General features: G+C 46.3%; 1 protein-coding gene across 2 annotated transcripts in view; it reads left to right on the top strand.

Moving 5' to 3' along the window:
* Nucleotides 1-24,948, top strand: part of PAQR6 (progestin and adipoQ receptor family member 6) — a 74,198-nt gene that overhangs the window by 47,985 nt on the left and 1,265 nt on the right. For both annotated transcript variants that reach the window (XM_073639284.1, XM_073639285.1), the window contains 4 exons: nucleotides 11,123-11,250; nucleotides 11,820-12,025; nucleotides 23,635-23,761; nucleotides 23,974-24,070. In XM_073639284.1, the coding sequence (XP_073495385.1) occupies nucleotides 11,123-11,250; nucleotides 11,820-12,025; nucleotides 23,635-23,761; nucleotides 23,974-24,070 (558 nt within the window). The remainder of the gene's footprint in view (nucleotides 1-11,122; nucleotides 11,251-11,819; nucleotides 12,026-23,634; nucleotides 23,762-23,973; nucleotides 24,071-24,948) is intronic.

The following is a 24,948-nucleotide window of genomic DNA, read 5'->3' as shown; positions in this document are numbered from 1 at the left end:
CTACACTATGGCTAATTCTCCAGTCACACCCAGAGCTGCACTATGGCTAATACTCCAGGCACACCCGAAGCTGCAATATATCTAATACTCCAGTCACACCCAGAGCTGCACTACCGCTAATACTACAGTCACACTCAGAGCTGCACTATATCTAATATTCCAGTCACATCCAGAGCTGCATTATATCTAATACTCCAGTCACAGCCAGAGTTACACTATGGTTAATTCTCTAGTCACACCCAGAGCTGCACTATAGCTAATACTCCAGTGACACCCAGAGCTGCACTATATCTAATACTCCAGTCACATCCAGAGGTGCATTATATTTAATTCTCCAGTCACATCCAGAGCTGCACTATGGCTAATACTCTAGTCACATCCAGAGCTGCATTATATCCAATACTCCACTCACACCCAGAGCTGCATTACATCCTATACAACAGTCACACCCGGAGCTGCACTATATCTAATACTCCAGTCACACCCAGAGCTGCACTATCGCTAATACTCCAGTCACACCCAGAGCTGCACTATATCTATTACTCCATTCACACCCAGAACTGCAATATATCTATTACTCCAGTCACACCCAGAGCTGCATTATATCTAATACTCCAGTCACAACCAGAGATACACTATGACTAATACTCCAGTCACACCCAGAGCTGCATTATATTTAATTCTCCAGTCACATCCAAAGCTGCACTATATATAATACTCCAGTCACATCGAGAGCTGCGCTATGGCTAATACTCCAGTCACACTCAGAGCTGCACTATATCTAATACTCCAGTCACACCCAGAGCTGCACTTTATTACTCCAGTCACACCCAGAGCTTCAATACATCTATTACTCCAGTCACACCCAGAGCTGCATTATATGTAATACTCCAGTCACATCGAGAGCTGCACTATGGCTAATACTCCAGTCACACCCAGAGCTGCATTATATCCAATACTCCAGTCACACCCAGAGCTGCGCTATGGCAAATACTGCAGTCACACCCAAAGCTGCAATATATCTAATACTCCAGTCACACCCAGAGCTGCACTATGGCTAATACTTCAGTCACACCCAAAGCTGCATTTTATTTAATTCTCCAGTCACACCCAGAGCTGCACTATGGCTAATATTTCAGTCACATCCAGAGCTGCATTATATCTAATACTACAGTCACACCCAGAGCTGCACTATATGTAATACTCCAGTCACACCCAGAGCTGCACTATATCTAACACTCCAGTCATACCTAGAGCTGCATTATATCCAATACTCCAGTCACACCCAGAGCTGCACTATGACAAATACTCCAGTTACACTCAGAGCTGCATTATATCTAATACTCCAGTCATACCCAGAGCTGCACTATATCTATTACTCCAGTCCCACCCAGAGCTGCACTATGGCTAATACTCCAGTCACACCCAGAGCTGCACTATGGCTAATACTTCAGTCACACCCAGAGCTGCACTATATCTATTACTCCAGTCACATCCAGAGCTGCAAAATATCTAATATTCCAGTCACAACCAGAGCTGCATTATATCTAATATTCCAGTCACAACCAGAGCTGCATTATATCCAATACTCCAGTCACATCCATAGCTGCACTATGGCTAGTACTCCAGTCACCACCAGAGCTGCACTATTGCTAATACTCCAGTCACACCCAGAGCTGCATTATATTTAATTCTCCAGTCACATCCAAAGATGCATTATATCTAATACTCCAGTCACACCCAGATCTGCACTATATCTAATACTCCAGTCACATCGAGAGCTGCGCTATGGCTAATACTCCAGTCACACACAGAGCTGCACTATCGCTAATACTACAGTCACACTCAGAGCTTCACTATATCTAATACTCCAGTCACACCCAGAGCTGCACTATATCTATTACTCCAGTCACACCCAGAGCTGCATTATATGTAATACTCCAGTTACAACCAGAGCTACACTATGGCTAATACTCCAGTCACACCCAGAGCTGCACTATATCTATTACTCCAGTCACACCCAGAGCTGCATTATATCTAATACTCCAGTCACAACTAGAGCTGCATTATATCCAATACTCCAGTCACATCCATAGCTGCACTATGGCTAGTACTCCAGTTACCCCCAGAGCTGCACTATGGCTAATACTCCAGTCACACCCAGAGCTGCATTATATTTAATTCTCCAGTCACATCGAAAACTGCATTATATCTAATACTCCAGTTACACCCAGAGCTGCATTATATCTAATACTCCAGTTACACCCAGAGCTGCATTATAGCTAAAACGCTAGTCACACCCATAGCTGCTCTATATCTAATACTCCAGTCACATCGAGAGCTGCACTATGGCTAATACTCCAGTCACACCCAGAGCTGCATTGTATCCAATACTCCAGTCACACCCAGAGCTGCGCTATGGCAAATACTGCAGTCACACCCAAAGCTGCAATATATATAATACTCCAGTCACACCCAGAGCTCCACTATGGCTAATACTTCAGTCACACCCAAAGTTGCATTATATTTAATTCTCCAGTCACATCCAGAGCTGCACTATGGCTAATACTTCAGTCACATCCAGAGCTGCATTATATCTAATACTCCAGGCACACCCGGAGCTGCACTGTATCTAATACTACAGTCACACCCAGAGCTGCACTATATGTAATACTCCAGTCACACCCAGAGCTGCACTATATCTAATACTCCAGTCATACCCAGAGCTGCACTCTATTACTCCAGTCACACCCAGAGCTGCATTATATCTAATACTCCAGTGACAACCAGAGGTTCACTATGGCTAATACTTCAGTCACAACCAGAGCTACACTATATCTATTACTCCAGTCACACCAAGAGCTGCATTATATCTAATACTCCAGTCACACCCAGAGCTGCATTATATCTAATACTCCAGTCACACCCAGAGCTGCATTATATCTAATACTCCAGTCACATCCAAAGCTGCATTATATCTAACTCTCCAGTCACACCCAGAGCTGCACTATGGCTAATACTTCAGTCACAACCAGAGCTACACTATGGCTAATACTCCAGTCACATCCAGAGCTGCATTATATCTAATACTCCAGTCACACCCAGAGCTGCATTATATTTAATTCTTCAGTCACATCCAAAGCTGCATTATATATAATACTCCAGTCACATCGAGAGCTGCACTGTGGCTAATACTCCAGTCACACCCAGAAATGCACTATCGCTAATACTCCAGTCACACTCAGAGCTGCACTATGGCTAATACTCCAGTCACACCCAGAGCTGCAATACATCTATTACTCCAGTCACACTCAGAGCTGCATTATATGTAATACTCCAGTCACAACCAGAGCTACACTATGGCTAATTCTCTAGTCACACCCAGAGCAGCACTATGGCTAATACTCCAGTCACACCCAGAGCTGCACTATATCTATTACCCCAGTCACACCCAAAGCTGCAATATATCTAATACTCCAGTCACAACCAGAGCTGCATTATATCCAATACTCCAGTCACATCCATAGCTGCACTATGGCTAATACTCCAGTTACCCCCAGAGCTACACTATGGCTAATACTCCAGTCACACCCAGAGCTGCATTATATTTAATTCTCCAGTCACATCGAAAACTGCATTATATCTAATACTCCAGTTACACCCAGAGCTGCATTATATCTAATACTCCAGTCACACCCAGAGCTGCTCTATATCTATTACCCCAGGCACACCCAAAGCTGCAATATATCTAATGCTCCAGTCACAACCAGAGCTGTATTATATCCAATACTCCAGTCACATCCATAGCTGCACTATGGCTAGTACTCCAGTTACCCCCAGAACTACACTATGGCTAATACTCCAGTCACACCCAGAGCTGCATTATATTTAATTATCCAGTCACATCGAAAACTGCATTATATCTAATACTCCAGTTACACCCAGAGCTGCATTATATCTAATACTCCAGTTACACCCAGAGCTGCAATATAGCTAATACTCCAGTTACACCCAGAGCTGCATTATAGCTAATACTCCAGTTACACCCATAGCTGCTCTATATGTAATACTCCAGTCACATCGAGAGCTGCACTATGGCTAATACTCCAATCACACCCAGAGCTGCATTATATCCAATACTCCAGTCACACCCAGAGCTGCGCTATGGCAAATACTGCAGTCACACCCAAAGCTGCAATATATCTAATACTCCAGTCACACCCAGAGCTGCGCTATGGCAAATACTGCAGTCACACCCAAAGCTGCATTATATCTAATACTCCAGGCACACCCAGAGCTGCACTATATCTAATACTACAGTCACACCCAGAGCTGCACTATATGTAATACTCCAGTCACACCCAGAGCTGCACTATATCTAATACTCCAGTCATACCTAGAGCTGCATTTTATCCAATACTCCAGTCACACCCAGAGCTGCACTTTGACAAATACTGAAGTTACAGTCAGAGCTGCATTATATCTAATACTCCAGTCATACCCAGAGCTGCACTATATCTATTACTCCAGTCACACCCAGAGCTGCAAAATATCTATTACTCCAGTCACACCCAGAGCTGCATTATATCTAATACTCCAGTGACAACCAGAGCTACACTATGGCTAATTCTCCAGTCACACCCAGAGCTGCACTATGGCTAATACTTCAGTCACACCCAGAGCTGCACTATGGCTAATACTCCAGTCACACCCAGAGCTGCACTATATCTATTACTCCAGTCACACCCAGAGCTGCACTATATCTATTACTCCAGTCACACCCAAAGCTGCAATATATCTATTACTCCAGTCACACCCAGAGCTGCATTATAGCTAATACTCTAGTCACAACCAGAGCTACACTATGGCTAATACTCCAGTCACACCCAGGCTGCACTATGGCTAATACTCCAGTCACACACAGAGCTGCACTATATCTATTACTCCAGTCACATCCAGAGCTGCAATATATCTAATATTCCAGTCACAACCAGAGCTGCATTATATCCAATACTCCAGTCACATCCATAGCTGCACTATGGCTAGTACTCCAGTCACCCCCAGAGCTGCACTATTGCTAATACTCCAGTCACACCCAGAGCTGCATTATATTTAATTCTCCAGTCACATCCAAAGCTGCATTATATCTAATACTCCAGTCACACCCAGAACTGCACTATATCTAATACTCCAGTCACATCGAGAGCTGCACTATGGCTAATACTCCAGTCACACCCAGAGCTACAGTATCGCTAATACTACAGTCACACCCAGAGCTGCACTATGGCTAATACTCCAGTCACACCCAGAGCTGCACTATATCTATTACTCCAGTCACACCCAAAGCTGCAATATATCTATTACTCCAGTCACACCCAGAGCTGCATTATATCTAATACTCCAGTCACAACTAGAGCTGCATTATATCCAATACTCCAGTCACATCCATAGCTGCACTATGGCTAGTACTCCAGTTACCCCCAGAGCTGCACTATGGCTAATACTCCAGTCACACCCAGAGCTGCATTATATTTAATTCTCCAGTCACATCGAAAACTGCATTATATCTAATACTCCAGTTACACCCAGAGCTGCATTATATTTAATTCTCTAGTTACACCCAGAGCTGCATTATAGCTAATTCTCCAGTCACACCCATAGCTGCTCTATATCTAATACTCCAGTCACATCGAGAGCTGCACTATGGCTAATACTCCAGTCACACCCAGAGCTGCATTATATCTAATACTCCAGTCATACCGAGAGCTGCATTATATCTAATACTCCAGTGACAACCAGAGCTACACTATGGCTAATACTTCAGTCACACCCAGAGCTGCACTATGGCTAATACTCCAGTCACACCCAGAGCTGCACTATGGCTAATACTCCAGTCACACCCAGAGCTGCACTATCGCTAATACTCCAGTCACACCCAGAGCTGCACTATCGCTAATACTCCAGTCACACCCAGAGCTGCACTATGGCTAATACTCCAGTCACACCCAGAGCTGCATTATATCTAATACTCTAGTCACAACCAGAGCTACACTATGGCTAATACTCCAGTCACACATAGAGCTGCACTATGGCTAATACTCCAGTCACATCCAGAGCTGCATTATATCTAATACTCCAGTCACAACCACAGCTACACTATGGCTAATTCTCCAGTCACACCCAGAGCTGCACTATGGCTAATACTCCAGTGACACCCAGAGCTGCACTATATCTATTACTCCAGTCACAACCAGAGCTGCATTATATCCAATACTCCAGTCACAGCCAGAACTACACTATGACTAATACTCCAGTCACACCCAGAGCTGCATTATATCCAATACTCCAGTCACATCCATAGCTGCACTATGGCTAGTACTCCAGTTACCCCCAGAGCTGCACTATGGCTAATACTCCAGTCCCACCCAGAGCTGCATTATATTTAATTCTCCAGTCACATCGAAAACTGCATTATATCTAATACTCCAGTTACACCCAGAGCTGCATTATATCTAATACTCCAGTTACACCCAGAGCTGCATTATAGCTAAAACGCTAGTCACACCCATAGCTGCTCTATATCTAATACTCCAGTCACATCGAGAGCTGCACTATGGCTAATACTCCAGTCACACCCAGAGCTGCATTATATCCAATACTCCAGTCACACCCAGAGCTGCACTATGGCTAATACTTCAGTCACACCCAAAGCTGCATTATATTTAATTGTCCAGTCACATCCAGAGCTGCACTATGGCTAATACTTCAGTCACATCCAGAGCTGCTTTATATCTAATACTCCAGGCACACCCGGAGCTGCACTATATCTAATACTCCAGTCACACCCAGAGCTGCACTATATGTAATACTCCAGTCACACCCAGAGCTGCACTATATCTAATACTCCAGTCATACCTAGAGCTGCATTATATCCAATACTCCAGTCACACCCAGAGCTGCAATTTGACAAATACTCCAGTTACAGTCAGAGCTGCAATATATCTAATACTCCAGTCACACCCAGAGCTGCACTACGGCTAATACTTCAGTCACACCCAAAGCTGCATTATATTTAATTCTCCAGTCACATCCAGAGCTGCACTATGGCTAATACTTCAGTCACACCCAGAGCTGCAATATATCTAATATTCCAGTCACAACCAGAGCTGCATTATATCCAATACTCCAGTCACATCCATAGCTGCACTATGGCTAGTACTCCAGTCACCCCCAGAGCTGCACTATTGCTAATACTCCAGTCACACCCAGAGCTGCATTATATTTAATTCTCCAGTCACATCCAAAGCTGCATTATATCTAATACTCCAGTCACACCCAGAACTGCACTATGGCTAATACTCCAGTCACACCCAGAGCTGCACTATATCTATTACTCCAGTCACACCCAAAGCTGCAATATATCTATTACTCCAGTCACACCCAGAGCTGCATTATATCTAATACTCCAGTCACAACTAGAGCTGCATTATATCCAATACTCCAGTCACATCCATAGCTGCACTATGGCTAGTACTCCAGTTACCCCCAGAGCTGCACTATGGCTAATACTCCAGTCACACCCAGAGCTGCATTATATTTAATTCTCCAGTCACATCGAAAACTGCATTATATCTAATACTCCAGTTACACCCAGAGCTGCATTATATCTAATTCTCTAGTTACACCCAGAGCTGCATTATAGCTAATTCTCCAGTCACACCCATATCTGCTCTATATCTAATACTCCAGTCACATCGAGAGCTGCACTATGGCTAATACTCCAGTCACACCCAGAGCTGCATTATATCCAATACTCCAGTCACACCGAGAGCTGCGCTATGGCAAATACTGCAGTCACACCCAAAGCTGCAATATATCTAATGTTCCAGTCACACCCAGAGCTGCACTATATCTAATACTCCAGTCCCACCCAGAGCTGCACTATGGCTAATACTCCAGTCCCACCCAGAGCTGCACTATGGCTAATACTCCAGTCACACCCAGAGCTGCACTATGGCTAATACTCCAGTCACACCCAGAGCTGCACTATATCTAATACTCCAGTCATACCCAGAGCTGCACTCTATTACTCCAGTCAAACCCAGAGCTGCAATATATCTATTACTCCAGTCACACCCAGAGCTGCATTATATCTAATACTCCAGTGACAACCAGAGGTACACTATGGCTAATACTTCAGTCACACCCAGAGCTGCACTATGGCTAATACTCCTTTCACACCCAGAGCTGCACTATCGCTAATACTCCAGTCACACCCAGAGCTGCACTATGGCTAATAATCCAGTCACACCCAGAGCTGCATTATATCTAATACTCCAGTCACAACCACAGCTACACTATGGCTAATACTCCAGTGACACCCAGAGCTGCACTATGGCTAATACTCCAGTCACACCCAGAGCTGCATTATATTTAATTCTCCAGTCACATCGAAAACTGCATTATATCTAATACTCCAGTTACACCCAGAGCTGCATTATATCTAATACTCCAGTTACACCCAGAGCTGCATTATAGCTAAAACGCTAGTCACACCCATAGCTGCTCTATATCTAATACTCCAGTCACATCGAGAGCTGCACTATGGCTAATACTCCAGTCACACCCAGAGCTGCATTATATCCAATACTCCAGTCACACCCAGAGCTGCACTATGGCTAATACTTCAGTCACACCCAAAGCTGCATTATATTTAATTGTCCAGTCACATCCAGAGCTGCACTATGGCTAATACTTCAGTCACATCCAGAGCTGCTTTATATCTAATACTCCAGGCACACCCGGAGCTGCACTATATCTAATACTCAAGTCACACCCAGAGCTGCACTATATGTAATACTCCAGTCACACCCAGAGCTGCACTATATCTAATACTCCAGTCATACCTAGAGCTGCATTATATCCAATACTCCAGTCACACCCAGAGCTGCAATTTGACAAATACTCCAGTTACAGTCAGAGCTGCAATATATCTAATACTCCAGTCACACCCAGAGCTGCACTATGGCTAATACTTCAGTCACACCCAAAGCTGCATTATATTTAATTCCCCAGTCACATCCAGAGCTGCACTATGGCTAATACTACAGTCACACCCAGAGCTGCACTATATGTAATACTACAGTCACAACCAGAGCTGCACTATATGTAATACTCCAGTCGTACCTAGAGCTGCATTATATCCCATACTCCAGTCACACCCAGAGCTGCAATTTGACAAATACTCCAGTTAGTCAGAGCTGCAATATATCTAATACTTCAGTCACACCCAGAGCTGCACTATATGTAATACTCCAGTCACACCCAGAGCTGCACTATATCTAATACTCCAGTCACACCCAGAGCTGCACTATGGCTAATACTCCAGTCACACACAGAGCTGCACTATATCTATTACTCCAGTCACATCCAGAGCTGCAATATATCCAATACTCCAGTCACATCCATAGCTGCACTATGGCTAGTACTCCAGTCACCCCCAGAGCTGCACTATCGCTAATACTCCAGTCACACCCAGAGCTGCATTATATTTAATTCTCCAGTCACATCCAAAGCTGCATTATATCTAATACTCCAGTCACACCCAGAGCTGCACTATATCTATTACTCCAGTCACACCCAGAGCTGCATTATATGTAATACTCCAGTCACAACCAGAGCTACACTATGGCTAATACTCCAGTCACACCCAGAGCTGCACTATATCTATTACTCCAGTCACACCCAAAGCTGCAATATATCTATTACTCCAGTCACACCCAGAGCTGCATTATATCTAATATTCCAGTCACAACTAGAGCTGCATTATATCCAATACTCCAGTCACACCCAGAGCAGCACTATCGCTAATACTACAGTCACACTCAGAGCTGCACTATATCTAATACTCCAGTCACACCCAGAGCTGCACCACTATATCTATCACTCCAGTCACACCCAAAGCTGCAATATATCTAATCTCCAGTCACAACCAGAGCTGCATTATATCCAATACTCCAGTCACATCCATAGCTGCACTATGGCTAGTACTCCAGTCACCCCCAGAGCTGCACTATGGCTAATACTCCAGTCACACCCAGAGCTGCATTATATTTAATTTTCCAGTCACATCCAAAGCTGCATTATAGCTAAAACTCCAGTCGCACCCAGAGCTGCACTATATCTAATACTCCAGTCACATCGAGAGCTGCACTATGGCTAATTCTCCAGTCACACCCAGAGCTGCATTATATCCAATACTCCAGTCACACGCAGAGCTGCACTATGGCAAATACTCCAGTCACATCCAGAGCTGCAATATAGCTAATACTCCAGTCCCACCCTGATCTGCACTATGGTTAATACTCCAGTCACACCCAGAGCTGCATTACAGCTAAATCTCCAGTCAAACCCAGAGCTGCATTATAGCTAAATCCTCAGTTACATGCAAAGCTGCATTATACTTAATACTCCAGTCACATCCAGAGCTGCACTATATATAATACTCCAGTCACCTCCAGAGCTGCACTATATCTAATACTCCAGTCACCCCCAGAGCTGCACTATATCTAATACTCCAGTTACACCTAGAGCTGCATTATAGCTAATACTCCAGTCACATCGAGAGCTGCACTATGGCTAATTCTCCAGTCACACCCAGAGCTGCATTATATCCAATACTCCAGTCACACGCAGAGCTGCACTATGGCAAATACTCCAGTCACATCCAGAGCTGCAATATAGCTAATACTCCAGTCCCACCCTGATCTGCACTATGGTTAATACTCCAGTCACACCCAGAGCTGCATTACAGCTAAATCTCCAGTCAAGCCCAGAGCTGCATTATAGCTAAATCTTCAGTTACATGCAAAGCTGCATTATACTTAATACTCCAGTCACATCCAGAGCTGCACTATATATAATACTCCAGTCACCTCCAGAGCTGCACTATATCTAATACTCCAGTCACCCCCAGAGCTGCACTATATCTAATACTCCAGTTACACCTAGAGCTGCATTATAGCTAATACTCCAGTCAGGGGGTGGGTGAGGCAGAGCGATGCTCTGCAGGTCTCGCCAGGTGTAATCCTCTGCTGGGTTTATCACTGTCCTCTCCTGTCAGGTGTTCTGGGAGGACGGGATCATGTCTGGGTACCGGCACCCGAAGAGTTCTGCTCTGGACTGTCTGCTGAGCTCCTTCCAGATGACCAACGAGACCGTCAATATCTGGACCCACTTCCTGCCGACATGGTGAGTATCTAATCCTGTGTGATACTGGCTGCGGAGCCATGTAACTAATCCCGGTGGTGGTACACCTGGCTGCGGAGCCGTGTATCTAATTTCGGTGGCGGTACACCTGGCTGCGGAGCCGTGTATCTAATCCTGTGTGATACTGGCTGCAGAGCCGTGTATCTAATTCTGGTGGTGGTACACCTGGCTGCAGAGCCGTGTATCTAATCCTGTGTGATACTGGCTGCAGAGCCGTGTATCTAATTCTGGTGGTGGTCCACCTGGCTGTGGAGCCGTGTATCTAATCCTGTGTGATACTTGATTCAGAGCCGTGTATCTAATTCTGGTGGTGGTACACCTGGCTGCAGAGCCGTGTATCTAATTCTGGTGGTGGTACACCTGGCTGCAGAGCCGTGTATCTAATCCTGTGTGATACTGGCTTCAGAGCCGTGTATCTAATTCTGGTGGTGGTACACCTGGCTGCGGAGCCGTGTATCTAATCCTGTGTGATACTGGCTGCAGAGCCGTGTATCTAATCCCGGTGGTGGTACACCTGGCTGTGGCCGCTGCTCTTACTCTCCTCTCCGCAGGTATTTCCTATGGAGGTTTCTGCTCCTCTCCTCCTCGCTGGACTTCTGGGGGGAGCCGTACAACCTGCCGCTGCTGGTGTACATGCTGCTCGTCTGCCTCTACCCCTTCACCTCCAGTTTTGCGCACACATTCAGCAGCATGTCCGCCCGCGCCCGCCACATCTGCTACTTCCTGGACTATGGAGCCCTGAGCCTCTACAGCCTGGGTATATACTGTATTGTATCTATATACTGAGCGTATGCTGTACTGTACTACTATATACTGAGTGTATGCTGTGCTGTCCCTCTATATACTGAGTGTATGCTGTGCTGTACCGCTATATACTGAGTGTATGCTGTGCTGTCCCTCTATATACTGAGTGTATGCTGTGCTGTACCGCTATATACTGAGTGTATGCTGTGCTGTCCCTCTATATACTGAGTGTATGCTGTGCTGTCCCTCTATATACTGAGTGTATGCTGTGCTGTCCCTCTATATACTGAGTGTATGCTGTGCTGTCCCTCTATATACTGAGTGTATGCTGTGCTGTCCCTCTATATACTGAGTGTATGCTGTGCTGTCCCTCTATATACTGAGTGTATGCTGTGCTGTCCCTCTATATACTGAGTGTATGCTGTGCTGTCCCTCTATATACTGAGTGTATGCTGTGCTGTCCCTCTATATACTGAGTGTATGCTGTGCTGTCCCTCTATATACTGAGTGTATGCTGTGCTGTACCGCTATATACTGAGTGTATGCTGTGCTGTCCCTCTATGTACTGAGCGTATGCTGTGCTGTCCCTCTATGTACTGAGTGTATGCTGTGCTGTACCTCTATATACTGAGCGTATGCTGTGCTGTAGCTCTATATACTGAGTGTATGCTGTGCTGTCCCTCTATATACTGAGTGTATGCTGTGCTGTCCCTCTATATACTGAGTGTATGCTGTGCTGTCCCTCTATGTACTGAGCGTATGCTGTGCTGTCCCTCTATGTACTGAGTGTATGCTGTGCTGTACCTCTATATACTGAGCGTATGCTGTGCTGTAGCTCTATATACTGAGCGTATGCTGTGCTGTCCCTCTATGTACTGAGCGTATGCTGTGCTGTCCCTCTATGTACTGAGCGTATGCTGTGCTGTCCCTCTATGTACTGAGCGTATGCTGTCCTGTACCTCTATATACTGAGCATATGCTGTGCTGTACCGCTATATACTAAGCGTATGCTGTGCTGTAGCTCTATATACTGAGCGTATGCTCTTCTGTACCTCTATATACTGAGCGTATGCTCTTCTGTACCTCTATATACTGAGCGTATGCTGCTCTGTACCTCTATATACTGAGTGTATGCTGTGCTGTAGCTCTGTATACTGAGTGTATGCTGTACCGCTATATAGTGAGCGTATGCTGTGCTGTACCTCAATATAGTGAGCGTATGCTGTGCTGTACCGCTACATACTGAGCGTATGCTGTGCTGTAGGGCTGTATACTGAGCGTATGCTATGCTGTGCTGTAGCTCTATATACTAAGCGTATGCTGTGCTGTAGCTCTGTATACCGAGTGTATGCTGTGCTGTAGCTCTATATACTGAGCGTATGCTGTGCTGTAGTGCTATGGTCTGAGCGTATGCTGTACTGTAGTGCTATAGTTTGAGCGTATGCTGTGCTGAAGCTCTATAGTCTGAGCGTATGCTGTGCTGTAGCTCTATATACTGAGCGTATGCTGTGCTGTAGCTCTATATACTGAGCGTATGCTGTGCTGTACCGCTATATACTGAGCGTATGCTGTGCTGTACCACTATATACTGAGCGCATGCTGTGCTGTACCTCTATATACTGATCGTATGCTGTGCTGTAGCGCTATATACTGAGCGTATGCTGTGCTGTAGCGCTATATACTGAGCGTATGCTGTGCTATAGCGCTATATACTGAGTGTATGCTGTAGCTCTAAATACTGAGCGTGTGCTGTAGCTCTATATACTGAACGTGTGCTGTAGCTCTATATACTGATCGTATACTGTAGCTCTATATACTGAGCGTATGCTGTAGCTCTATATACTGAGCGTATGCTGTAGCTCTATATACTGAGCTCATGCTGTAGCTCTATATACTGAGCGTATGCTGTAGCTATATATACTGAACGTATGCTGTGCTTTACCGCTATATACTGATCGTATGCTGTGCTGTACCGCTATATACTGAGCGCATGCTGTGCTGTACCGCTATATACTGAGCATATGCTGTGCTGTACCTCTATATACTGAGTGTATGCTGTGCTGTAGCGCTATATACTGAGCGTATGCTGTGCTGTAGCGCTATATACTGAGCGCATGCTGTGCTGTAGCGCTATATACTGAGCGTATGCTGTGCTGTAGCGCTATATACTGAGCGTGTGCTGTGCTGTAGCGCTATATACTGAGCGCGTGCTGTGCTGTAGCGCTATATACTGAGCGTATGCTGTGCTGTAGCGCTATATACTGAGCGTATGCTGTGCTGTAGCGCTATATACTGAGCGTGTGCTGTAGCTCTATATACTGAGCGTGTGCTGTAGCTCTATATACTGAGCGTGTGCTGTAGCTCTATATACTGAGCGTGTGCTGTAGCTCTATATACTGAGCGTGTGCTGTAGCTCTATATACTGAGCGTATGCTGTAGCTCTATATACTGAGCGCATGCTGTAGCTCTATATACTGAGCGCATGCTGTAGCTCTATATACTGAGCGTATGCTGTAGCTCTATATACTGAGCGCATGCTGTGCTGTACCTCTATATACTGAGCGTATGCTGTGCTGTACCTCTATATACTGAGCGTATGCTGTGCTGTACCGTTATATACTGAGCGCATGTTGTGCTGTAGTTCTCTGTGCTGAGCGTATTCTGTGCTGTAGCTCTATGTGCTGAGCGTATGCTGTGCTGTAGCTCTATAGTCTGAGCGTATGCTGTGCTGTAGCTCTATAGTCTGAGCATATGCTGTGCTGTACCTCTATATACTGAGCGTCTGGTGTGCTGTAGCTCTATAAACTGAGCGTATGCTGTGCTGTAGCTCTATATACTGAGCGTATGCTGTGCTGTAGCTCTATAGTCTGAGCATATGCTCTGCTGTACCGCTGTATACTGAGCGTATGCTGTGCTGTACCGCTATATACTGAGCTTGTGCTGTAGCTCTTTATACTGAGCGTATGCTGTGCTGTACCTCTATATACTGAGCGTCTGGTGTGCTGTTGCTCTATAATCTGAGCGTATGCTGTGCTGTAGCTCTGTATACTGAGCGTATGCTGTGCTGTAGCTCTATAGTCTGAGCGTATGCTGTGCTATAGCTCTATAGTCTGAGCGTATGCTGTGCTGTAGCTCTGTAGTCTGAGCGTATGCTCTGCTGTACCGCTATATACTGAGCGTATGCTGTCCTGTACCTCTATATACTGAGCGTATGCTGTGCTGTAGCTCTGTATACTGAGCATATGTTGTGCTATACCTCTATATGCTGAGCGTATGCTGTGCTGTAGCTCTATATGCTGAGCGTATGCTGTAGTTCTATATACTGAGCGTATGCTGTGCTGTAGCTCTATATGCTGAGCGTATGCTGTAGTTCTATATACTGAGCGTATGCTGTAGCGCTATATGCTGAGCGCATGCTGTACTGCAGCTCTATATGCTGAGCATATGCTCTAGTTCTATATACTGAGCATATGCTGTGCTTTAGCTCTATATGCTAAGCATATGCTGTGCTGTAGCTGTATATTCTGAGCGTATGCTGTGCTGTAGCTCTATATTCTGAGCGTTTGCTGTGCTGTAGCTCTATAATCTGAGCGGATGCTGTGCTGTAGCTCTATATTCTGAGCATTTGCTGTAGCTCTATATTCTGAGCGTATGCTGTAGCTCTATATTCTGAGCGTATGCTGTGCTGTAGCTCTATATTCTGAGCGTATGCTGTGCTGTAGCTCTATATTCTGAGCGTATGCTGTGCTGTAGCTCTATATTCTGAGCGTATGCTGTGCTGTAGCTCTATAGTCTGAGCGTATGATGTGCTGTAGCTCTATATCCTGAGCATATGCTGTGCTGTAGCTGTATATCCTTAGCGTATGCTGTGCTTTAGCTCTATATTCTGAGCGTATGCTGTGCTGTAGCTCTATATTCTGAGTGTATGTTGTGCTGTAGCTCTATATTCTGAGCCGATGCTGTGCTGTAGCTCTATATTCTGAGTGTATGTTGTGCTGTAGCTCTATATTCTGAGCGGATGCTGTGCTGTAGCTCTATATTCTGAGCGAATGCTGTAGCTCTATATACTGAGCATATGTTGTGCTGTAGCTTTATATTCTGAGCGGATGCTGTGCTGTAGCTCTATATTCTGAGCGGATGCTGTAGCTCTATATACTGAGCGTATGTTGTGCTGTAGCTCTATGTGCTGAGCGTATGTTGTGCTGTAGCTCTATGTGCTGAGCGTATGCTGTGCTGTAGCTCTATATACTGAGCGTATGCTGTGCTGTAGCTCTATATTCCGAGCGTATGTTGTACTGTAGCTCTATATACTGAGCGTATGCTGTGCTGTAGCTCTATATGCTGAGTGTATGCTGTGCTGTAGCTCTATATGCTGAGTGTATGCTGTGCTGTAGCTTTATATGCTGAGCATATGCTGTGCTGTAGCTGTATATCCTTAGCGTATGCTGTGCTGTAGCTCTATAGTCTGAGCGTATGCTGTGCTGTAGCTCTATGTGCTGAGCATATGTTGTGCTGTAGCTTTATATGCTGAGCATTTGCTGTGCTGTAGGTCTATATCCTTAGCGTATGCTGTGCTGTAGCTCTATGTGCTGAGCGTATGCTGTGCTGTAGCTCTATATTCTGAGCGTATGCTGTGCTGTAGCTCTATATTCTGAGTAGATGCTGTGCTGTAGCTCTATATTCTGAGCGGATGCTGTCGCTCTATACACTGAGCGTATTTTGTGCTGTAGCTCTCTGTGTTGAGCATATGCTGTGCTGTAGCTCTCTGTGCTGAGCGTATGCTGTGCTGTAGCTCTATATTCTGAGCGTATGCTGTACTGTAGCTCTATATTCTGAGTGTATGCTGTGCTGTAGCTCTATATTCTGAGCGGATGCTGTGCTGTAGCTCTATATTCTGAGTGGATGCTGTCACTCTATATACTGAGCGTATGTTGTGTTGTAGCTCTATGTGTTGAGCATATGCTGTGCTGTAGCTCTCTGTGCTGAGCGAATGCTGTGCTGTACCTCTATAGTCTGAGCGTATGCTGTGCTGTAGCTCTATATTCTGAGCGAATGCTGTAGCTCTACATACTGAGCGTATGCTGTGCTGTAGCGCTATATACTGAGCGTATGCTGTGCTGTAGCTCTCTGTGCTGAGCGTATGCTGTGCTGTAGCTCTATATTCTGAGCGAATGCTGTAGCTCTATATTCTGAGCGAATGCTGTAGCTCTACATACTGAGCGTATGCTGTGCTGTAGCGCTATATACTGAGCGTATGCTGTGCTGTAGTTCTCTGTGCTGAGCGTATGCTGTGCTGTAGCTCTGTGCTGAGCGTATGCTGTGCTGTAGCTCTATGTGCTGAGCGTATGCTGTGCTGTAGCTCTATGTGCTGAGCGTATGTTGTGCTGTAGCGCTATATACTGAGCATATGCTGTGCTGTAGCTCTCTGTGCTGAGCGTATGCTGTGCTGTAGCTTTGTGTGCTGAGCGTATGCTGTGCTGTACCTTTATGTACTGTGTGTATGCTGTGCTGTAGCTCTATGTGCTGAGCGTATGCTGTGCTGTAGCTCTATATACTAAGCGTATGCTGTGCTGTAGCTCTGTGCTGAGCGTATGCTGTGCTGTAGCTCTTTATACTAAGCGTATGCTGTGCTGTAGCTCTATGTGCTGAGTGTATGCTGTGCTGCAGCTTTATGTACTGTGTGTATGCTGTGCTGTAGCTCTATATACTAAGCGTATGCTGTGCTGTAGCTCTATGTGCTGAGCGTATGCTGTGCTGTAGCTTTATGTGCTGAGCGTATGCTGTGCTGTAGCTTTATGTACTGTGTGTATGCTGTGCTGTAGCTCTATATACTGAGCGCATGCTGTGCTGTAGCTCTCTGTGCTGAGCGTATGCTGTGCTGTAGCTTTATGTACTGTGTGTATGCTGTGCTGTAGCTCTATCTGCTGAGCGTATGCTGTGCTGTAGCTTTATGTACTGTGTATGCTGTGCTGTAGCTCTATGTGCTGAGCGTATGCTGTGCTGTAGCTTTATGTACTGTGTGTATGCTGTGCTGTAGCTCTATGTGCTGAGCGTATGCTGTGCTGTAGCTCTATATTCTGAGCGTATGCTGCGCTGTAGCTCTATATTCTGAGCGTATGCTGTGCTGTAGCTCTCTGTGCTGAGCGTATGCTGTGCTGTAGCTCTATATTCTGAGCGAATGCTGTAGCTCTATATTCTGAGCGAATGCTGTAGCTCTACATACTGAGCGTATGCTGTGCTGTAGCGCTATATACTGAGCGTATGCTGTGCTGTAGTTCTCTGTGCTGAGCGTATGCTGTGCTGTAGCTCTGTGCTGAGCGTATGCTGTGCTGTAGCTCTATGTGCTGAGCGTATGCTGTGCTGTAGCTCTATGTGCTGAGCGTATGTTGTGCTGTAGCGCTATATACTGAGCATATGCTGTGCTGTAGCTCTCTGTGCTGAGCGTATGCTGTGCTGTAGCTTTGTGTGCTGAGCGTATGCTGTGCTGTACCTTTATGTACTGTGTGTATGCTGTGCTGTAGCTCTATGTGCTGAGCGTATGCTGTGCTGTAGCTCTATATACTAAGCGTATGCTGTGCTGTAGCTCTGTGCTGAGCGTATGCTGTGCTGTAGCTCTTTATACTAAGTGTATGCTGTGCTGTAGCTCTATGTGCTGAGCGTATGCTGTGCTGCAGCTTTATGTACTGTGTGTATGCTGTGCTGTAGCTCTATATACTGAGCGCATGCTGTGCTGTAGCTCTCTGTGTTGAGCGTATGCTGTGCTGTAGCTTTATGTACTGTGTGTATGCTGTGCTGTAGCTCTATGTGCTGAGCGTATGCTGTGCTGTAGCTCTATGTACTGTGTGTATGCTGTGCTGTAGCTCTATGTGCTGAGCGTATGCTGTGCTGTAGCTCTATATACTAAGCGTATGCTGTGCTGTAGCTCTATGTGCTGAGCGTATGCTGTGCTGTAGCTCTATATACTAAGCGTATGCTGTGCTGTAGCTCTATGTGCTGAGCGTATGCTGTGCTGTAGCTTTATGTGCTGAGCGTATGCTGTGCTGTAGCTTTATGTACTGTGTGTATGCTGTGCTGTAGCTCTATATACTGAGCGCATGCTGTGCTGTAGCTCTCTGTGCTGAGCGTATGCTGTGCTGTAGCTTTATGTACTGTGTGTATGCTGTGCTGTAGCTCTCTGTGCTGAGCGTATGCTGTGCTGTAGCTTTATGTACTGTGTATGCTGTGCTGTAGCTCTATGTGCTGAGCGTATGCTGTGCTGTAGCTTTATGTACTGTGTGTATGCTGTGCTGTAGCTCTATGTGCTGAGCGTATGCTGTGCTGTAGCTCTATATTCTGAGCGTATGCTGTGCTGTAGCTCTATATTCTGAGTGTATGCTGTGCTGTAGCTCTATGTGTTGAGCGTATGCTGTGCTGTAGCTCTATAGTCTGAGCGTATGCTGTGCTGTAGCTCTATAGTCTGAGCATATGCTGTGCTGTACCTCTATATACTGAGCGTCTGGTGTGCTGTAGCTCTATATACTGAGCGTCTGGTGTGCTGTAGCTCTATATACTGAGCGTATGCTGTGCTGTACCGCTGTATACTGAGCGTATGCTGTGCTGTACCGCTATATACTGAGCTTGTGCTGTAGCTCTTTATACTGAGCATATGCTGTGCTGTAGCTCTATATTCTGAGTGTATTCTGTGCTGTAGCTCTATATACTGCACGTATGCTGTGCTGTAGTGCTATATACTGAGCGTATGCTGTGCTGTACCTCTATATACTGAGCGTCTGGTGTGCTGTTGCTCTATAAACTGAGCGTATGCTGTGCTGTAGCTCTGTATACCGAGCGTATGCTGTGCTGTAGCTCTATAGTCTGAGCGTATGCTGTGCTGTAGCTCTATAGTCTGAGCGTATGCTGTGCTGTAGCTCTGTAGTCTGAGCGTATGCTCTGCTGTACCGCTATATACTGAGCATATGCTGTCCTGTACCTCTATATACTGAGCGTATGCTGTGCTGTAGCTCTGTATACTGAGCATATGTTGTGCTATACCTCTATATGCTGAGCGTATGCTGTGCTGTAGCTCTATATGCTGAGCGTATGCTGTAGTTCTATATACTGAGCGTATGCTGTGCTGTAGCTCTATATGCTGAGCGTATGCTGTAGTTCTATATACTGAGCGTATGCTGTAGCTCTATATGCTGAGCGCATGCTGTACTGCAGCTCTATATGCTGAGCATATGCTGTAGTTCTATATACTGAGCATATGCTGTGCTTTAGCTCTATATGCTGAGCATATGCTGTGCTGTAGCTCTATATTCTGAGCGTTTGCTGTGCTGTAGCTCTATAATCTGAGCGGATGCTGTGCTGTAGCTCTATATTCTGAGCATTTGCTGTAGCTCTATATTCTGAGCGTATGCTGTAGCTCTATATTCTGAGCGTATGCTGTGCTGTAGCTCTATATTCTGAGCGTATGCTGTGCTGTAGCTCTATATTCTGAGCGTATGCTGTGCTGTAGCTCTATAGTCTGAGTGTATGATGTGCTGTAGCTCTATATCCTGAGCATATGCTGTGCTGTAGCTGTATATCCTTAGCGTATGCTGTGCTTTAGCTCTATGTGCTGAGCGTATGCTGTGCTGTAGCTCTATATTCTGAGCGTATGCTGTGCTGTAGCTCTATATTCTGAGTGTATGTTGTGCTGTAGCTCTATATTCTGAGCGGATGCTGTGCTGTAGCTCTATATTCTGAGCGAATGCTGTAGCTCTATATACTGAGCATATGCTGTGCTGTAGCTTTATATTCTGAGCGGATGCTGTGCTGTAGCTCTATATTCTGAGCGGATGCTGTAGCTCTATATACTGAGCGTATGTTGTGCTGTAGGTCTGTGTGCTGAGCGTATGCTGTGCTGTAGCTCTATATACTGAGCGTATGCTGTGCTGTAGCTCTATATTCCGAGCGTATGTTGTGCTGTAGCTCTATATACTGAGCGTATGCTGTGCTTTAGCTCTATATGCTGAGTGTATGCTGTGCTGTAGCTCTGTGCTGAGCGTATGCTGTGCTGTAGCTTTATATGCTGAGCATATGCTGTGCTGTAGCTGTATATCCTTAGCGTATGCTGTGCTGTAGCTCTATAGTCTGAGCGTATGCTGTGCTGTAGCTCTATGTGCTGAGCATATGCTGTGCTGTAGCTTTATATGCTGAGCATTTGCTGTGCTGTAGGTCTATATCCTTAGCGTATGCTGTGCTGTAGCTCTATGTGCTGAGCGTATGCTGTGCTGTAGCTCTATATTCTGAGCGTATGCTGTGCTGTAGCTCTATATTCTGAGCAGATGCTGTGCTGTAGCTCTATATTCTGAGCGGATGCTGTCGCTCTATATACTGAGCGTATGTTGTGCTGTAGCTCTATGTGTTGAGCATATGCTGTGCTGTAGCTCTCTGTGCTGAGCGTATGCTGTGCTGTAGCTCTATATTCTGAGCGTATGCTGTACTGTAGCTCTATATTCTGAGTGTATGCTGTGCTGTAGCTCTATATTCTGAGCGGATGCTGTGCTGTAGCTCTATATTCTGAGTGGATGCTGTCACTCTATATACTGAGCGTATGTTGTGCTGTAGCTCTGTGTTGAGCATATGCTGTGCTGTAGCTCTCTGTGCTGAGCGAATGCTGTGCTGTACCTCTATAGTCTGAGCGTATGCTGTGCTGTAGCTCTATATTCTGAGCGAATGCTGTAGCTCTACATACTGAGCGTATGCTGTGCTGTAGCTCTCTGTGCTGAGCGTATGCTGTGCTGTAGCTCTATATTCTGAGCGAATGCTGTAGCTCTATATTCTGAGCGAATGCTGTAGCTCTACATACTGAGCGTATGCTGTGCTGTAGCGCTATATACTGAGCGTATGCTGTGCTGTAGTTCTCTGTGCTGAGCGTATGCTGTGCTGTAGCTCTATGTGCTGAGCGTATGCTGTGCTGTAGCTCTATGTGCTGAGCGTATGTTGTGCTGTAGCGCTATATACTGAGCATATGCTGTGCTGTAGCTCTCTGTGCTGAGCGTATGCTGTGCTGTAGCTTTATGTACTGTGTGTATGCTGTGCTGTAGCTCTATGTGCTGAGCGTATGCTGTGCTGCAGCTTTATGTACTGTGTGTATGCTGTGCTGTAGCTCTATATACTGAGCGCATGCTGTGCTGTAGCTCTCTGTGCTGAGCGTATGCTGTGCTGTAGCTTTATGTACTGTGTGTATGCTGTGCTGTAGCTCTATGTGCTGAGCGTATGCTGTGCTGTAGCGCTATATACTAAGCGTATGCTGTGCTGTAGCTCTATGTGCTGAGCGTATGCTGTGCTGTAGCTCTATATACTAAGCGTATGCTGTGCTGTAGCTCTATGTGCTGAGCGTATGCTGTGCTGTAGCTTTATGTACTGTGTGTATGCTGTGCTGTAGCTCTATGTACTGAGCGCATGCTGTGCTGTAGCTCTATATACTGAGTGTATGCTGTGCTGTCCCTCTATGTACTGAGCGTATGCTGTGCTGTAGCTCTCTGTGCTGAGCGTATGCTGTGCTGTAGCTCTCTGTACTGTGTGAATGCTGTGCTGTAGCTCTATGTGCTGAGCGTATGCTGTGCTGTAGCTCTATGTGCTGAGCGTATGCTGTGCTGTAGCTCTATATACTAAGCGTTTGCTGTGCTGTAGCTCTATGTGCTGAGCGTATGCTGTGCTGCAGCTTTATGTACTGTGTGTATGCTGTGCTGTAGCTCTATATACTGAGCGCATGCTGTGCTGTAGCTCTCTGTGCTGAGCGTATGCTGTGCTGTAGCTTTATGTACTGTGTGTATGCTGTGCTGTAGCTCTATGTGCTGAGCGTATGCTGTGCTGTAGCGCTATATACTAAGCGTATGCTGTGCTGTAGCTCTATGTGCTGAGCGTATGCTGTGCTGTAGCTCTATATACTAAGCGTATGCTGTGCTGTAGCTCTATGTGCTGAGCGTATGCTGTGCTGTAGCTTTATGTACTGTGTGTATGCTGTGCTGTAGCTCTATATACTGAGCGCATGCTGTGCTGTAGCTCTATATACTGAGCGTATGCTGTGCTGTCCCTCTATGTACTGAGCGTATGCTGTGCTGTAGCTCTCTGTGCTGAGCGTATGCTGTGCTGTAGCTTTATGTACTGTGTGTATGCTGTGCTGTAGCTCTATGTGCTGAGCGTATGCTGTGCTGTAGCTTTATGTACTGTGTGTATGCTGTGCTGTAGCTCTATGTGCTGAGCGTATGCTGTGCTGTAGCTTTATGTACTGTGTGTATGCTGTGCTGTAGCTCTATGTGCTGAGCGTATGCTGTGCTGTAGCTCTATATTCTGAGCGTATGCTGTGCTGTAGCTCTATAGTCTGAGTGTATGCTGTGCTGTAGCGCTATATACTGAGCGTATGCTGTGCTGTAGCTCTCTGTGCTGAGCGTATGCTGTGCTGTAGCTCTCTGTACTGTGTGAATGCTGTGCTGTAGCTCTATGTGCTGAGCGTATGCTGTGCTGTAGCTCTATGTGCTGAGCGTATGCTGTGCTGTAGCTTTATATACCGGGGTCCTGCACAGCACCACTTCTCTGGTGTCTTGCCCAATACCCCGGATATTGCGTCTCACCGTACTGCTCTGATTTCTACAGGTTGTGCCTTTACGTACGGAGCGTATGTGATGCCGGATCGCTGGATTAATGGCGTCCTGCACCGATACTACGTCCCCATTGCTGCATTTAACACTTTCATCTGCACCGGCCTGTCCTGCTACTCCCGGTACGGAGAAGAGCCCGCCTGCCATTATACTCTCAGTCCAGTGGGACGACAGCTTCTATCATAATGGGTCATTGTGTCACTGCCTTCATCCTATCACCCCATTGTAGGGGTCATGTAACGTTCACGTCTCTTTAGGATCTTACTATCAAGTCTCCCGACAAGGTCATATTTTCCTGGGTGGTCTCACAGCTCATTTTTTCTGTCAATTGCAGATTTCTGGAGGTTCATCGCCCCTCGCTCAGTAAATTCCTCCGCACAGCGGCCTTTGTTCACCCTTTCGCTTTTGACAACATTCCTCTGTTTTATCGGGTAAGATATTCTGTGGAGATATGTGCAGTACTTAGACCTGCCACTAGGAGCAACAATGGCCCCCAATCCTAAGACTTGGGGACTTATCTAAGATCTTGAGAGATTGATGACTCATCTGAGATCCCGAGACATTGGGGGCTCATCTGGGATCCCGAGACATTGGGGGCTCATCTGGGATCCCGAGACATTGGGGGCTCATCTGGGATCCCGAGACATTGGGGGCTCATCTGGGATCCCGAGACATGGGGGGCTCATCTGGGATCCCGAGACATGGGGGGCTCATCTGGGATCTCGAGACATTGGGGGCTCATCTGGGATCCCGAGACATTGGGAACTCATCCATGATCCTGAGACGTTGGTGGCTCATCTGGGATCCTGAGACTTGGGGACTTATCTAAGATACTGAGAGATTGATGACTCATCTAAGATCCCGAGACGTTGGGGACTCATCTAAGATCCCGAGACGTTGGGGACTCATCCATGATCCTGAGACATTGGGGGCTCATCTGGGATCCCGAGACATTGGGGGCTCATCTGGGATCCCGAGACATTGGGGGCTCATCTGGGATCCCGAGACATGGGGGGCTCATCTGGGATCCCGAGACATGGGGGGCTCATCTGGGATCTCGAGACATTGGGGGCTCATCTGGGATCCCGAGACATTGGGAACTCATCCATGATCCTGAGACGTTGGTGGCTCATCTGGGATCCTGAGACATTGGGGGCTCATCTGGGATCCCGAGACATTGGGGGCTCATCTACTATCCCGAGACATTGGGGGCTCATCTGGGATCCCGAGACATTGGGGGCTCATCTGGGATCCCGAGACATTGGGGGATCATCTACTATCCCGAGACATTGGGGGCTCATCTGGGACC

Source organism: Phyllobates terribilis, unplaced genomic scaffold, assembly GCF_046119375.1.
Source record: "Phyllobates terribilis strain yellow unplaced genomic scaffold, ASM4611937v1 Scaffold_7__3_contigs__length_470593459, whole genome shotgun sequence".
In the NCBI taxonomy this organism is placed as follows: Eukaryota; Metazoa; Chordata; class Amphibia; order Anura; family Dendrobatidae; genus Phyllobates; species Phyllobates terribilis.
Note: the sequence above shows the minus strand (reverse complement) of the source record. Positions and strands in the feature narration are given on the sequence as shown.